The 17,819-nt window shown below is 37.4% G+C and overlaps 1 protein-coding gene across 6 annotated transcripts in view; it reads right to left on the bottom strand.

Moving 5' to 3' along the window:
- LRCH2 (leucine rich repeats and calponin homology domain containing 2) overlaps window positions 1-17,819 on the bottom strand; it is a 103,944-nt gene that overhangs the window by 60,048 nt on the left and 26,077 nt on the right. For all 6 annotated transcript variants that reach the window (XM_045068311.1, XM_045068312.1, XM_004777536.3 and 3 more), the window contains exons 2-5: window positions 10,605-10,749; window positions 5,353-5,479; window positions 2,734-2,839; window positions 2,514-2,650 (exon numbers count right to left, since the gene is read on the bottom strand). In XM_045068311.1, coding sequence (XP_044924246.1) covers window positions 2,514-2,650; window positions 2,734-2,839; window positions 5,353-5,479; window positions 10,605-10,749 — 515 coding nt within the window. The remainder of the gene's footprint in view (window positions 1-2,513; window positions 2,651-2,733; window positions 2,840-5,352; window positions 5,480-10,604; window positions 10,750-17,819) is intronic.

The raw sequence follows: 17,819 nt of genomic DNA, 5'->3' as shown, positions 1-17,819 counted from the left end.
TCAATCCCTATCAACCTGCTTCCTCCTTCAGAAGCATAGCATAGTTGTTAGAGCGTGGACTTGAATCAGACTGCCTTGGTTTGAAACCAGCCGTACCACATGCTAGCTACGTGGCACTAAATAAGTCCCTTAACTTTGATGCCTGTTTCCTCATATATAAAATGAGGAATGGGGCGCCTGGGTGGCTCAGTGGGTTAAGCCTCTGCCTTTGGCTCAGGTCATGATCTCAGGGTCCTGGGATCAAGACTCGCAACGGGCTCACTGCTCAGCGGAGAGCCTGCTTCCTCCTCTCTCTCTCTCTCTGTCTCTCTGCCTGCCTCTCTGCCTACTTGTGATCTCTGTCAAATAAATAAATAAAATATTTTTTAAAAAATTTAAAAATGAGGAATAATGATATTACCTTTTATAGGGTTACTGTAAGAATTAAATTAATACATGTAAAGCATTTCAATGGCGCCTGAAACACAGTAAGCACTAGATGTATCTTTGCTATTATTTTAACTATGTCGCAGTTTCTCATTAAATCAAAATGTAGTATTTACCGTATTATGACCAATAAAATAATCTGCTGAGGCAAGAAGCAGTAGTGCTTTGGCTGCTGAACCAAGGGAGAGAATCTGAGAGACTCTACCTGACTATTCTACTACCAAATAAACCCAAGCCTCTGCTAAGGCAAGTGAGGGCTAGTTACGTCACTGCAGAGCTAAGGGCAACAATCTGAGGATGTAAATCTTAGACTTGTCGTGTCAAATATGGTAGCCACTAGTCATGTGAACCTACTTAATTTTATTTTATTTTTAAAAGATTTTATTTATTTATTTGACAGAGAGAGATCACAAGTAGGCAGAGAGGCAGGCAGAGTGAGAGGGGGAAACAGGATCCCTGCTGAGCAGAGAGCCCCATGCAGGGCTCGATCCTAGGACCCTGAGATCATGACCTGAACGGAAGGCAGAGGCTTAACCCATTGAGCGACTCAGGCGCCCCAAAGCTACTTAATTTTAAATTAATCAAAATAAGGGGCGCCTGGGTGGCTCAGTGGGTTAAGCCGCTGCCTTCAGCTCAGGTCATGATCTCAGGGTCCTGGGATCGAGTCCCGCATCGGGCTCTCTGCTCAGCAGGGAGCCTGCTTCCCTCTCTCTCTCTCTCTCTCTCTGCCTGCCTCTCCATCTACTTGTGATTTCTCTCTGTCAAAGAAATAAATAAAATCTGTAAAAAAACAAACAAACAAACAAATAAATAAATTAATCAAAATAAGATTACATTTAAATTTTGGTTCCTTAGTCGCATAAGCCATATTTCAAGTACTCAAAAGCCACATGTGGCAAGAACCAATGGTATCAGACTGCACAAATTATAGAACATTCCTATAATTCAGGAAGTTCTGCTGGATAGCACTGCCTTAGACATTCTACAGACCTTCATATTTTCAGTCTTTCTTCTTTCTATTCAGTTATATGTTTTCCTCCAACATGCAAGCCATTCCCAGGTTAACAAGTGAATCAACCTTCCTCTTCTTGCCTTCTCCCATAGCGGATCCAAGCTTCAGTTTTCCCTGTCCTGCTCAGCCAGCTACTACCAGCACCCCAGCCAGCCTTTATTTGAATTAGAGAAAGCAACTCCTTTGGAATGAGTGGAATGTACCTTTGTAGAAAGAAAAAGGCAACCCTTCTTCTGGATGCAAACCCTGACTGAGGGAACATAGCTTGGAAGTAGAGAAGGGGTTGGCATTTCACTGTCATGTGCTTCCTTGGCCAGATTCTCTTGTGGGAGTGTAAGACCCTAATTTCTGCTATTTCATCTGTCTTCCATTTTCCAAAATTCTGTTGCCATCTCTCCCCTGCAGCCCTCTTCTCTCTCATTCCTTGGCCTTATGGGTTTGTAGTTTAGTATATTCTTCTACTATCATTTTAGTAGACTTCACGTGGACTTAATCCTCCAACTCAAAGGCTCAATTAATACTTTTCCACTCATATCTTCTTTCTGTTAGGATTCCATCTATGAGTGCTAAGTATGTGTTATAATCAATTGTACAACAAATGTCAAGTAAACATATACCTGAGTTGGGCAGAGGTAGAGAGACTACACAGTCTGTTTTTAAAAGAACACTGACAGAATTATGGATCTGGGTTTTCTTTCTCTTTTTTTTAAAACTTTTTTTTAAAAGATTTTATTTATTTATTTGACAGAGATTACAAGTAGGCAGAGAGGCTGGCAGAGAGAGAGGAGGAAGCAGGCTCCCTGCTGAGCAGAGAGCCCAATGCAGGGCTTGATCCCAGAGGCTTTAAATCACTGAACCACCCAGGCGCCCGGGATCTGGGTTTTCAAAACCCTCTTCTCTAGAAGCTAAGCTAAAACTCCTACCAAAGTGCAAGAGTCACTTATCAGAAAAGCTCCCTTAGATAATAAGGCCTCAACAATAAACTGACTTCTAATTCTGATGCTTTTTGATTTATCAATTTGATGCATAATTATGAATAAAAAGAGAAGAAACAAGTATTTTTTTCCTTACAAACCTGCGCTGGTGGTACTTGCAATGGATTGTTATCCAAAATCATTACTTGTAAATGATGCAGCTTCCTGTAACAAACTGGGATTTCGGTCACTTTATTACAAGAGAAATCCAGCTTGACTAAGGGAAGATCTCCTAATTCTGTTCAGAAATGAAAGATAATTAAATTAAATTTGACACAGTTACTCTCTTATTCATTTCAGTAAAAATAATGAGCATCTTACCATCTGGCAACACATGAAGATTATTTCTTCTTATATTTAGCTCTCTAAGTGAATGTAATTTCCCCATTTGTTGGGGAAGGACCTGAATCTCATTGCAGCTGATATCCTAAGGAAAATAAAAAAATAAAATTATAACAAACTAACTGAGAAATACCTATTTCCATTTTAAAAGTAAAGCACATGGCTAATGGAGCTAGCAAAAGTTACCTGAAATGTTGTTTCTCTAAAAATGGATTATCTGGCAGATTTCTATTTATATTACATCATGAAGTCAATTTAGCACAGTTATCAAATTTTTCTGTGCAGTACTGTGAAATTATAACTGAGTACTACATAATTCAGCCTTTTGAAAATCTCAACTAAAGACCACTCTTGCCAATCAAAACTAGAACTATAAGGATCATCCAAGTGCTCTTCATTCAGAGGTAAAATCAAAAACGACTATCAATCACTGAGATAATCTGTCAATTATAGTAGTTTTGAGTTACTCTGTTAGGCAAAAGCTGAGAGACTCAAGGACTTACAGACATGAGCTTGAGAACCAAAAATGATGGTCAGAATCAATTTAAACCTCTTTCTCTAAAGGATTCAAAACATGAGGGGTTACAAGCTCAAAATTCTTTGGCCCACATCATAACCCAAAGACTTTCTAGGAGATCTGAATCGGAAGTGTCTCAAGGTTAAATTAAAATGCAAATCCTGATTTAAAGATAAAGGATACCACTTTTCCATATTAAAAGACAGCTTAACTGTGCTCTCCTCTTCCTCCTCTATAAGCAAAATCTGCAAAAAGATCTCACACAGCAGTCACTCCAGACACACTGCAAATGAAATTCACATGCTACTGAACTGCCCCCAAATTCCAACTTTCACTGGAAATGATATTAGCTTGGAGAGAGAAAAGTGGCACATATATTCAGTTCTATCAAAAATAAAAAAGGCAGGAGGGTAAATTCAGAAGAATATTAAAGCCGTGTAAGGAAAAACCCAATAGAGCTAAGAGGATTAGAAAAAATATATCCTACATACTTCTTTCAAACTATATCTAAGGCATCTTCATTTAATGACAAACATTTATCCAATACCAACTATTTGCTAGGCCCAATTGTAGGTGCTAGGGACACAATTTGAAGTAAAGCCAACAAAAATTCCTGCCCTCATAGCTCTTTATGGAGCTTATTACATTCTAGCAAGGAGAGTAGATTATATAATATGACAGTTGATAAAGGCTGTGAAAAAAAAAGGGTAAAGGAAAATGGCAGAGCAAACAGTAATGAGGAGGGATATTAGCAATTCAGATTGTCTCATGAAGAAGCTGTTATTTGAGCAGTATTGTCAGAGCTAAGAGTATGAGCCATGCCAATATATAAGAAAGGAATATAAGGAACAATAAATATTAAAGGACTCTTAGGCAAAATATACCTGATATGTACTAAAGAACAGCAAGAAATCCAGTGTAACCAGAAGGAAGTTGGGGGTGGGGGGAGCTAAGCTAAGGAGGGGTATAACTTAGGCTTTTACTCAAGAGATACGTGAGCAGGAACCAAAAATTTTTAAACAGAGAATCCATACAAAGTACAGAGTACGGAGAATCCATACAAACATGAAATTCCAAAGACAGGCAACAAGGGGCTTATGTGACATCCCGAGCTAAGGAGAGGGGTAGGAATCTGGGAGAACAAAGGGGAGGAAGACCATTATCAGCTGGAAAGAAAGAGGTGATGTTTGGAAAATAAACCAGTGCTCAATTATTCAAATAATTTAGGTAAAGTTCAATAGGTAAAGAGGAATCTCCGTTAACAGGGCCTTTCCTAGTGCAGGCTCTCCTTTTCAATGTAAATTTAGGCAGCTGTGCTCCACCACCACCCCCTCTGCCCCCCCCCCCGCGGCGGGGGCTGGGGGGGTGGGGGGTGGGTAAAGAGCTTTTCCTAAATCTTGGTTTGATTGCTTTCAACTCAAAATAATCATGCCAAAGTAGCCCATCTTGGGATGACCTGTCCTCGTCCCCCTACAGAAGTAACAGAAAGATGAGAAAAGGTCAATGCTTTGAGAATATGTTTCTCTCAAAGTTCAATATCCTTTAATACCTTAAATGTTCTGTTCAAGGTAATTAAATTATTCCTATATTTCTACAATTAATTGTATATAATGGCATCTCTTCATTTATCTTGGTTCCCAAGTGTTATAAAATCACATGAGAATATAGAAGAGGAAGAGTTATTTTGTTCATTCTATTGTTTGCAGGCATTGTACTCTCTTCCTTTATCACTTCTCTAAGGATTTCATAGTAGCCCTGTAAAACCTTTTAAAAAAGATATCTTTTCCTGGTCTAAGACCTTTATTGTCCCCAAAATGAATAGACAAATGCTTATTGGTTTGAAAAGCATTTCTTAACACTTACAAGCAAACCTTTCGACTCACTGGGACTAAAAATAACCAGGCTTTTATTGTGGCTGTGAGCTAAAATCAGACATAAGCAATGGCATCTCAAAATTTTACTAAGGTAAACATAAGTGTATACAAAGTTATTCTTTAAAAAAAAAAAAATTACACTGAAATTCCATAAAGAGCAATCTTCCAAAATATAAAGGCATGTGTCAATGCAATTATTTTACTCACCAATTCCATTAAGTCTTTTAACTTCCCAATTTCTTCTGGAATGGATACCAGTTTATTATTACTGATGACCAAAACTTTAAGGGGAAGATCAAATAGGTATTTTGGCAATGTTGATAAAAGATTTCGACTGAAAAGAAAAAGAAAGTCTCATTATTAGATATGTCTGAAATCTCCCACATTATGTTGAGGTGAACAAATCACCTCAAAAGAGAAAAAGCTTTCACCAGATAATGACTGTCATTTAATGAGCATTTACTCTATAACACACTAAAATCCTTAAATGCACTATCTCATTTAATACTCACAGTAACCCCTTAAGACAGGCAGTACTATTATCTCTATTATACACATAAGAAAACAAAGGGTAAAACTAGCTAAGGGATTTGCCCAGTCACAAACGTTTGCAAAGCTTGTGTTGTTACCTATGATATTATCTCATCAGTTCTCAAAACGCAAAATCATTCTGAGTTAGAAAATGTCAGAACCTTGTTCTCTGGTATCATTTCACTGCATTCAATACCTCCATGCCTCTAACAAAGGAAAGGTTCTAAGGATAAGTTTGCATGCACTAAGATCAAATCTATGAAAGAATTTAATAGAACTACATCTTCAAAGACATGTGAAACCCTAATCCACTCCCTTTTCTTTTTCTTTTTCTTTTTTAAAAGATTATTTATTTATTTATTTGACAGAGAGAGAGAGAGAGAGAGAGACAGAGAGGAAACACAAGCAGAGGGAGTGGGAGAGGGAGAAACAGACTTCCCACCAAGCAGGGAGCCTGATGTGGGCTTAGATCCCAGGACCATGGGATCATGACCGGAGCCGAAGGCCGGCACCAACCACTGAACCACCCAGGTGCCCCCACTCCCTTCTCTTATGGGTTTACAGTAGAATAGCCCACTAACACCTTTACCTAAGTTCCAAGTTGATAAAACATTCCTATCTCTATGGATACACTTAAATATAAAAACAACTAACATGTATTGTTTACTATGTGTCAAGCCATGTTCAGAGCACCTCACATGAATTAACTCCACTAATGTCACAACAACCAACTTTAAGAAAACAGAGCATATCATGATGCCCATTTTATAGAGGAAGAATCAGTCAAAAAGAGATTAAGCACTGAGGGTTGCCGGGGGCAGGGGGTAAGGAGAGGGTGGTTGGGTTATGGACATTGGAGAGGGTACGTGCTATGGGAGTGCTGTGACATGTGTAAACCTGATGATTCACAGACCTGTATCCCTGGGCCTAATACATTATATGTTAATAAATAAAAATAAAATAAATTTTAAAAAATAAAATGGAAAAAAAAAAGAGAGAGAGATTAAGCAAACTGCTCAAAGTCACACTGCTTATAAATAAGAGAGCCAGGATTCTAATCTGGACAATATGGCTCTGAGGTCCTTACCCTCAACCTACTGTGGGTCAAATTTATACACCAATACAGAGTGACCAAATGACCCCTGCTATAGACTCAATATTTGTGTCCCCCACAAATTTATAATGTTGAAACCTAATCCCAATGTGATGATATTTTTAAGTGGAGCCTTTGGGGGGTGATTAGGTCATAATGGTGGAGCCTTCATGAACAGGTTTAGTGCCCTTGTAAAAAATACCTCAAAGATCGCTTCTTGGACTTTGGCTAAGATCAAGTGTAAAAACACCTCAGAGAGCTCCCTTGCTCCCTCTACCAAGTGAGGACAGCTAGGAGATGGCTGCCTATCAACCAGGAAGCAGGTCCTCAATGAGACACCGAATCTGCTGGTGACTTGATCTTGGATGTCTCAGCTTCCAGAAACATGAAAAATAAGCTTCTGTTGTTTATAAGGCACCCAATACATAGTAAGAAGCTGAAATGGCTAAGGTCAAAGAGGTTTCTGCCTGCGTTCTCCTCTAGGATTTTGGTAGTTTCCTGTCTCATGTCTTTCATCCATTTTGAATTTATTTTTGTGTATGGTATAAGAAAATGGCCCAGTTTCATTCTGCATGTTGCTGTCCAGTTTTCCCAACACTATTTGTTGAAGAGACTATTTTCCATTGGATGTTCTTTCCCACTTTGTTGAAGATTAGTTCAACATACAACTGTGGGTCCGTTTCTGGGTTTTCTATTTTTCCATTGATCTATGTGTGTTTCTGCCAATACCATGCTGTCTTGATGACTGAAGTTTTTTAATAGAGCTTAAGTCTAGAATCATGATGCCTCTAGCTTTGCTTTTCTTTTTCAGGATTGCTTTGGCTATTTAGAATTTTTTGTAGTCCTGAACAAATGTTAGGACTGTTTGGTCTAGCTCTGTGAAAAATGCTGGGAGTATTTTGATAGGGATTGCATTAAATGTGTAGATTGTTTCGGGAGCAAGGTACCCAATACATGTATTCTGTCATAGCAGCCCAAACAGACTAAGATAATAGTCCCACCAAAAAATATAAAGTATACCATTACATTTACATATTATTAGGTATTCACAAAAATAAGTTATTTTTCCTGCTTTTCAAAGTGCTATTTTTTTTAAGATTTTATTTGGGGTGCCTGGGTGGCTCACTGTGTTAAGCCTCTGCCTTTGGCTCAGGTCATGATCTCAGGGTCCTAGGATCAAGCCCTGCATTGGGCTCTCTGCTCAGTGGGGAGCCTGCTTCCCCCTATCTCTCTGCCTGCCTCTCTGCCTACTTGTGGTCTCTGTCAAATAAATAAATAAAATCTTTAAAAAGAAAGATTTTATTTATTTATTTGACAGAGAGAGCACAAGCAAGGGGAGTGACAGGCAATGGGAGAGAGAGAATCAGGCTTCTTGCTGAGCAGGGAGCCTGATGTGGGGCTCAATCCCAGGACCCTGGGATCATGACCTGAGCAGAAGGCAGACGGTTAACCAACTGAGCTGCCCAGATGCCCCTCAAAGTGGCATTTATAGACCTGTACCCAGCATTTTGTGTAACACACACAGCAAAAAAATAACTTAGTATTACCCCAAGGAAGAACATTAAGACCTGAGGACATTCAGAAACACTATACTGGCTTTAATCACAAGGCACAAGCTTTTAAAAATAAAAAAAAGAAAAGAAAAGACAATGGCCCTAGACCACAATCCTGGCCAGGCTGCTAGAATGTCAGGTGCTTGTTACAACTCTTGACACTTTCAGAATCAAACAAGATCCTTGGGAAAGTAGCCAATGTAGAGCACACAAGGGAGTATTATACAGAAAGAGAGAGCTGAAAAACCATCTTAGAAGTTTCTCAAGATATTTTCACCAAAATAAAAAACAAAATAAAAAATAAAGTGGGAAGAGTAATGATACATACAAATTTATTCTAATCTCCTTCAGACCAAAAAAAGATTAAAAATTGGCCTATTTGGGGGGGCACGTGGCTGTTAGTCAGTAGAACGTGTGACCTTTGATCTGAGGGGTCATGAGTTCAAGCACCAGGATGGGCCTAGAGCTTACTTTTTAAAAAATTGGCCTATTTTCTTACTTTAAGAAGCAGGTTCATTGAGTTAGCAGTCAGCTTTCTCCAGAATTGAATTTTTTTATACGCAGCTAATAAGTCATCAATTTTCACTTTTTTGCCATGTTTTAGAGACAAAGGAAGTCGAAATGAAGACTAATGTTATTTCAATAAAGTTTGTTCAAAAACGTTTGTGACTATAAACAAATACCCCTGGAGACAATTTTTAAAGATCAAAATGGGGCTCCTGGTGGCTCAGTCGGTTAAGCATCTGCCTTCTGCTCAAGTCATGATCCCAGGGTCCTGCATTCAAGTCTAGCATTGGGATCTCTGCTCAGGGGGAAGTCTGCTTCTCCCTCTACCCCACCCCCCTGCTCTCTTGTATGCGCACACACGCGCGCTCTCTCTCTCTCATAAAAATAAATACGTAAAATATTTTTTAAAATACATAAATAAAGATCCAAACAGGAATCAGAGAAAGTTTTAGTAGAACTATTTTAAGATAACCATACATTTCTGTTAGTATAGGAATATAATTCAATTTTTGACAAATCACTTTTTTCCATAAGAGAACAAAGTGAAACAAAAATAAAGACAACACTTCAAAGTACCTCACTTGCCTCAAAACCTCTCCCCAAGCCAGGCCAAGCAGATTAGAGAATTGGAGAAAAGAGCAACCCAAATGACTAATATCTATGAAAGGAATTCACACATTTTAAGGTATAAAGATTCAGTTAAAAAAGAGTATGTACTGCCAGGTGACATCACTGGGGGAGACAAATAGAAGGATTAATGTATCACAGTAAGAAAGGACCATTATTATTTATATACATTAATTATATTTACCACCTCCCTGTATGGGAATTCAGACACTGTAACTTTGTTAAGGAGAGGGAAGAAATGAACACTTACAATTAAAGAAAAACAAAAGAAAACAAAAAAAAAAAGAAAGTGGTCCTTTAAAAAAAAGAAAAGACTTTATTTATTTGACAAAGAGAAAGAGAGTACAGAGTGCATAAGCAGGAGTAGCAGCAGAGAGAGGGCAGGCAGAGGGAAAGGGAGAAGCAGCAGGTTCCCCACTGGGCGGGGCTCTCAATCACCAGACCCTGGGATCATGACCTGAGTGGAAGGCAGAAGCTTAACAACTGAACCACCCAGGCACCCCTCAAGTAAGTAAAATCTTTAAAAATAAATAAATAAATAAATAAATAAATAAAGAGTACCTCTTTCAAAATGCAGTTGTGAAGAGGAGATGAGGTAATATGGATAAGGTATTTGTAACATTGTCTGGCACACAGTAAGCATCTATTAAGTATTAACACCTTCATCTACTTCCTAAAATTCCAACACTCCCAACCCAACCCATCCATCCTTAAAGTAGCAAGGAGAACTCACAAGAGTGAACACTATAGCTCAAGAACTGTTTCTTTATAATGTTTCACTTTAACAGAAAATGCATATAAATAAATCTGCATAGTGGTGCTATGATTTCAGTAAAATATTTCTGATCTAAATAAAGCCTGGCATTACTAGGGGCTTGTTAGAAATGCAGGCCCCACTGCAGAGCTATGCAATCAGATGTTTTAATCCCCATGTGACTCCTGGGAAGATTAAAGGCTGGGATGAGAAGCACTGCTCTCAAGAACAAGACCAAACACCTATAAAGTAATGTTAAGGTATAACAAATACAAATAAGGTACTGTTGAGATAAATATAGGTTACACAGCCAAACCAAACACATTCCTTTATTACTAAAAAGGATTAGAAATGTAATAAAAAACAAAATCTACCCCCCAAAATGTTTCCTTACCTAATGTTAAGGTATGTTAACATCTGCAGGTTTTTAATGGCTTCAGGAATGGTTTTGATGCAATTATGATATAAATTTAACGTCTCAAGAGGTGCAAATAACCAGACATCGGAAGGAATTTCTGTAAAGCGATTTCTTGAAAGATCTGAAAAAGAAAAGTAATATTTGAGTGCCAAACATATACAGTATCTATTATAATTAACAGAACTATTTTCATACTTGCTGAATCACTCAGCATCTAATCAACTATTTAAAATATAATAAAATATGAGGCACCTGGCAGGCTCAGTTGGTAGAGCGTGTGATTCTTGATCTCAGTATTGTTGAGTTCAAGCCCCACATTGGGCATAGAGTTTATATATGTACATACATATGTACATAAAGTATTATAAAATATTGGGGCACCTGGGTGGCCCAGTCAGTTAAGCGTCCAACTCTTGATTTCAGCTCAGGTCGTGATCTTAGAGTTCTGAGATCAAGATAGAGTCAGCTTATCCTTCTATTTCTGCTTCTCCCCTGCTCTCTCTCTTTCTCTATTTCTCTAATAAATAAAATCTTTTGCAAATACATACTATAAAATATCATCCACCATGACCATGAAGGCAAAAAAGTCATATAGAAATATACTCATTTAGGGCACCTGCATGGTTTACTCAGTTAAGCATCTGCCTTCTGTTCAGGTCATAATCCTAGGATCCTGGGATAGAGTCCCATATCGGGCTCCTTGTTCAGTGAGGAGTCTGCTCCTCCTTCTCTCTCTGTCCCTTCCCCAGCTTGTGCTCCCTCTCGCTCACACTCTCAAGTAAATAAACAAAATCTTAAATATATATATCCTCATTAAAAGCTTGTTTATTAACAAATTGTACTTCATATGCTTTGATATCTTTAGAATTTATCTTTAAAATACCAATGAGGAATTCTCTCTGATCTTTTCAAAACCACAAAAAATCCTCCCCAGATCCCACGTCCGCCTCTACCTCTTCCTCCTTCACAGCCAAACTTACATAAACCAACAACACAACTAAATTTTTTACTTACCATGGATTTCTCAACCCACTGTAAATGGGTTTCTAATCACTTCCTGCCCACCTAGGTCACAACAGCCTCTGTATAAATAACGACTCATCTAACTGGAAGAATTTCCTTTCTCTTGGCTTGGGAGACTACGCTTCTGCATCACTTATTATCTCTCTGGCTACTTCTTAGTCTCTTGCTGGATTTTCCCCTGTATTGTGAATGTTGATGTTCCTAAGAGCTGTGACAAGGTACCCTTTCCTTCTTAAGATGTACACTTTACTGGGTGATTTCATCCAATCCCAGGGTTAAATTATATTTATATATCAACAGATTTCAAATTAAAGCTATGTCTGAACACCTATGTTCTGATCTTCACAATTTCTCTTGATATCTCTCAGACACCTCAAATTGTACAAAGTCTGTACAAATTCTGCAAAATCTGAACTGAAAATCTTCTTCCACACATCTGTTTCTCTTATCTCAGATAATGTCACCAACATCCTCCTGTTCCATTGTGCAAGCCAGAAACCTGGTATTCATTCTCGATTCCTTACTATTCCAAGTACACACAAATATACTTCCAATCATTTCAGTTTTGACAAAAATAAAATCATGGAATTATTATAACTATTTACACCTCTTTTAAAGGTTAGTTAAATGAAATTTTGAAAAATACTTAAGACAACAAGTATGTGGCAGGTTGGAAAAAATATCCTAAAAGAGTTTCTTAACTGAAGCACTACTGCCATTTTAGGCTCTATGACGATTTGTTGTGTAGGGCTATCCTGGGTATTGTAGGATATTTAGCAGCATCCCCAGCACTTAGCCACCAGATGCCATTAAAACCCTCTAATCATGACAGACAAAAAATGTCCCCTGGAGTTCAAATGCCCCTTCAACCTGTTGAGAACCACTGCTACCTCATCATAGATATATATTTTGCTTACATTAATTCATTATATTTGGTTAAAAAATAAGAATATTATTTACCTCTGTCAGGAAGAACATCTATGGTGTACATTAACCCACCATACATCATTCAACTTGTGTTCTGCCCTCACAAGAAGTCTCCTACCAATTTCTAACTTCCTTACCCTAAGGGATGAGACCTATTTACTTAGCAATATAGTAAATTCCCTATTCAGAATACTAATATAAATGTATTAATATATGTTTATGTGAGTGCAAACACACACTCACCTAATATAAAATTTTATAATAGGCAAAAAAAATTAGTTATGATTATTTGAGAATTAATTTGATTTGTCTTCCTACCACCATAAGATTCTAAATGACTAAATAAAAGGACAGACGGAATTACTAGAAACCAAAATCTGAACTTGAAACAGAAGTTTCTCAATATCCTGGCTTACCTCCTCTGAACAACCAAGCATCAGGCAGTTCTACTGAGGAGGAAAAGTTAAATCATTATTTTTTTTAAATTTAGGATGTTTCTTTTACATTTAGGGTTTAACCTCTTAACTCTTGTAACTTCAAAATCCTAGGAGTTGAAAAATTACTGTTTACAATTAATCTGAAAACCTAAAATAAAATTATGCCCAGTTCATTATTCTGTATAATAGCTAGCATTATAGACCCATAAATAATAAAGTCCTAGAGATAGATGATGGTAGTTTAAATTAAGATCACAAGAATGAGTCTAAGAAAATTAGATTTTGAAATATATTTTTGTATTAGTACTTAGATATTGGGCAAGTGACTGTCTATGTGGAATAAGTAAGAGGCTATTTAATAAAAGAGGTGGGGGTTGAACGAGATTTTTGTTTTTGTTGCTGTTGCTGGTGAGAGTTTTTTGTTTTTTGAAGCAGAAGTTAAAATCAAAGATTCAATCATCTATTTGTATAATGTGAGATATCTGAAAGAGAGTCAATGGAGGGGTTAGTCAGATGATTATAGATCTCTGACATGAGGTCTGGGATGGATATATAAAATTTAAGGTTCTGGGAATATGGTTAGTACTATAAAATCAAGAAATGGAAGACATCACCTAACATCATAGTACTGAGTTGGAAAGAGTTCAAGAATGGGCCATCGGGACAGCCAGTATCTACAAGCTAAGTCGAGAGGAAAAAAGCAAGCAGAGAAGACTAAATATAATGGTCAAAAGAAAGCACAATAACCATATAAAGAGTGTTTCAAGCACTGATGGGGAAAAAACATCAAAAGTACTATTTGTTCAGCTATAAGATAAAAGCAGTCATAATCCTATTCTTTTTTTTTTAAAGATTTTATTTATTTATTTGAGATACAATGAGAGAGAGAGAGAGAGCGAGCACAAGCACGGAGAGGAGAGCGGTAGGCAGAGGGAGAAGCAGACTCCCTGCCAAGCAGGAGTCCGATGCAGGACTCGATCCCAGGATTCCTGGATCATGACCTGAGCAGAAGGCAGACACTCAACCAACGGAGCCACTCAGGCGCCCCAATCATAATCCTACTCTTGATTTGTTTTATCAGCAGACAAACTAATTGTTGGTGTGATGCATAACTGTAGCCCCAAACAGAAATAAAATGAGTGTACAATTTATTTGACAATATAAAAAAGACAAAATATCAGTATTAATAACAGTGATTTTAATAAAATAATTTAAATACTATGAACATTATTTTAATAATTTACATATTGTGTGAGGCTTTATGTTCTTTCCCCTCTAAAAAAAAGATAATTTAGTTAAATTACCAAGTAATATATGAATTCCCTTAGGGAATCTAATTAAATTTGCAATAATAAACTATTTTCTAGATGAGCTAATATATTTATTTACTTAGTAAACACCACTTAAAATTACAATTAATTATTATTCTAACTTAACTGGGTGAAATCAAATAAAGCATAATAAACTCAAAATTAAAACTCAAGCTATTATAAAGCCCTTAATTAAGGAAATCTTGTTCTAGGATTTTTCAGATTTTAAATCTGTATAAACATCCTTTCTAAGAACTAGGTAAACAGAGTAACAGTGCCAAAAGAAAAATACAAACACGGAAAGAAAGATAGGGAATAATACAAAACATTCTGTATCTTAATTTCTTTAAATATCTCACACTAACAGCATCTCATCTTTTCCTTCAAAAAAGTGAAAATTAACTTCTATATAGATATAACAGATAAAATTTAAACTCTTAAATTTTTTTATCTTGTGATGTACAATTAAACCAAAAAGGAATTTTTACATTAAAAATCATTTAATTAACAGGTACACTAGGGCAACTGAATTATAGGACTAGTAACATATTATACTCAAGAAAACATGCAAAATTGGTATTGTATATAATATGGTTCCATCTAAAGATGAAAAAACAAACTTAATTTATTCTTTATGGAAACACTCATTTCACAACAGCCTTAATGCCTGCCTTCTTTGGAGACAAGCAGGACTTGGGAAAAGACCATTATAAAGATGTTTCACCTTTCCCACACACACAAAAAGAGAAAATGAAAATCTGTTGCTTATTTTCCTGAAGTGAGTTGAATGGTGGCCCTCGAAGATATCAGGTCCTAATTCCTGTGAATACTGGCTTATACGGTAAAACTGTGCAGATATAATTAAGAATCTCGCATTGAGATTATCCTGATTGACCCAGGTGGGTCCTAACTGCTATCACACAAATCCTTACAAGAGGAGGGCAGAGGGAGATTAGACAGACACACTGAGGAGAAAGCCATGGTGAAGTTGGAGGAGATACTGGAATGTGATGCAGCCAAGAATGCCAGCAGTTGCCAAATGCTGCAAGAGGCAAGGAAAGAATTCTCCCGTAGAGCCTCTGGAGGGCAAACAGCATTGCCAAAACTTGATTTTAGCCCTATAAGAGTCATGTCATATTCTGGTCTCCAGAACTGTAAAAAAAAGTAAACTTCTGTTGTTTTATTTTAATTTTTTAAAGATTTTTTATTTATTTATTTGTCAGAGAGAGGGAGAGAGAGCATAAGAAGCGGAAGCAGCAGGCAGAGGGAGAAGCAGGCTCCCCGCTGAGAGCAAGGAGCCCAATGCAGGACTTGATTCCAGGACCCTGGGATCATGATCTGAGCCAAAAGTAGACACTTAACCAACTGAGCCACCCAGGCATCCCTAAACTTCTGTTATTTTAAACCACCAAGTTTGTGGTAATTTCCTACAGCAGACATAGGAAACTAACACACTTCTCATAAAATCAGTTTATCACAATCAATGAGAGAATGTCTGCAAAGTTTTTTAAATTAAATAGTTGTGTATTTTTTTCTCTTAAGTAGTAAGTTTATATCTCAATTAATTAGTACCCTTGCCAATAAGCATCTTTATAACCATTGAATCATTTTTCTTTTGTCCTGCTTCAATTATAAATCATATCAAGCAGTATTGGCAACAGCTCAACAGCAGACAGAATGCTGTGCCGTTTCCTGCCTTCCTTCAAAACCCTCCTTGTGAAACTGCTAGGAGGCTTTTAAAGATGTTAAGAGATCATTTTAAATAATCTCATCTAAATTACATTCTGTATCACTCTTGAGCATCAGATGTCAAATGAAGCTAGGGAAAGGAAGGAGAGGAGTCAGATGGAATGGAAATCTGTTTGTTGCCTCCCAACCTGCAGCCACAGCAGCCACAGACGGGTCCATATGCCACCCAGTGCAATTCCTGGCCCACAGGCTAGCATTTCAGCCAAGGTAGGCATAGAAAACGACTTTCAGAAATTATACTATTACACTATATTAATTATACTAATTATAGTTTTATTTTATTCCATGTACAAAAGAAAGTACGGTTTTTGTCACAAATTGTTGTAACTTAAACGAAAATGCGTGAGTCTTCTTTAGGTGATATTTAATGATATAGATTGCTATAGTCCCTCTTATTTAAAAAAAAACTGTAGAAAATGTTTGAAAATCTGATACATTTCTACTTCTGGAAAAATTTCTAATAATGGAAGTGTGTTGCTGGAACACATTCTCATCAGTAACAGAGATATCGTCATAGAATTTTCTGCTTGGGGCATCTGGGTCACTCAGATGGTTAGGTGTCTGCCTTCAACTCAGGTCATGATCCTGGAGTCCTGGGATCAAGCCCAACATTGGGCTCCCAGATCAGCAGGGACTCTGCTTCTCCTTCCTCTGCCTCTCCCGCTGCTTATGTGTGCTCGCTCTCTCTGTGTCTCTCTCTCTCTCAAATGAATAAATAAAATCTTTTTAAAAAATTTTTTTTTCTGCTTAAGGAAACATGAGGAACAGGAACCTGGCTGATTCAGTCAATAGAGCATAGGACTTTCATCTCAGAGTTGCGAGTTCAAGCTCCACACTGGGAGTAGAGCTTATGTAATAAAAATTTTTTTTAAAAAAAGAAACATGCCAGGTAAGTGGAGAAATAATTTGAAATGAGAACTCTAAATTCACAACAATAACTTAAGTGGAACTGGGGTGACTATTTCTATTTCTCTCTGTCTCTCTCTGTTCCCCCAACACACACCACATATCCAAGATCACAGTGCTACAGGCTTTGCATAATTATGTCTAATCCTCATAACACCCTTATGAGGTAGCTATTATTCCACATTATATATATGAATCAAAGACAGATTGAATAGTATGCCCAGTGCTAAAAACTAGTATAAACTGACAACACCAGGGTTCCAAACTGAGGTGTTACTTCAAAGCCCATGTTCTAGGTGTGCTTTTCCACTCCTCCAACATACTTTTGTGATTTCGTGTCCCAAATTTCAAATATTCTGTTCCACTAGAATCACAATGCAGGGTCAGAGAGATTCTTAGTCTCCTTGCCACATTCGTATTTTAGGTTGCTTCTTGCAATAGAAAGAACATAAACTTGACTTCAAGTCCAATTTTTAATTAAAAAATAATGGGGGCACCTGGATGGCTCAGTGGGTTAAAGCCTCTGCCTTCGGCTCAGGTCATGATCCCAGGGTCCTGGGATAGAGCCCTGCATCGGGCTCTCTGCTCAGCAGGGAACCTGCTCCCCCCTCCCCTCTGCCTGCCTCTCTGCCTACTTGTAATCTCTGTCTGTCAAATAAAATAAATAAAATCTTTAAAAATAAATAATGAACACCACTTAAAGCTCTCAGCTGTTTGTAATTTACCAATTCAGAACTGTTCTTGGCTCCTTAAAGAGTAGACCCTTATTAATTTTTCAGAAGTTTAAACCAGTTCAATAAACAAGGATTAAAGAACATTAAACAAGTTTCTCCAGAAGA

The sequence above is a fragment of the Mustela putorius genome, unplaced genomic scaffold, assembly GCF_011764305.1.
Source record: "Mustela putorius furo isolate JIRA1106 unplaced genomic scaffold, ASM1176430v1.1 tig00003901_pilon_pilon_pilon, whole genome shotgun sequence".
NCBI classification, from domain to species: Eukaryota; Metazoa; Chordata; class Mammalia; order Carnivora; family Mustelidae; genus Mustela; species Mustela putorius.
This window is presented reverse-complemented; position numbering and strand designations above follow the sequence as displayed.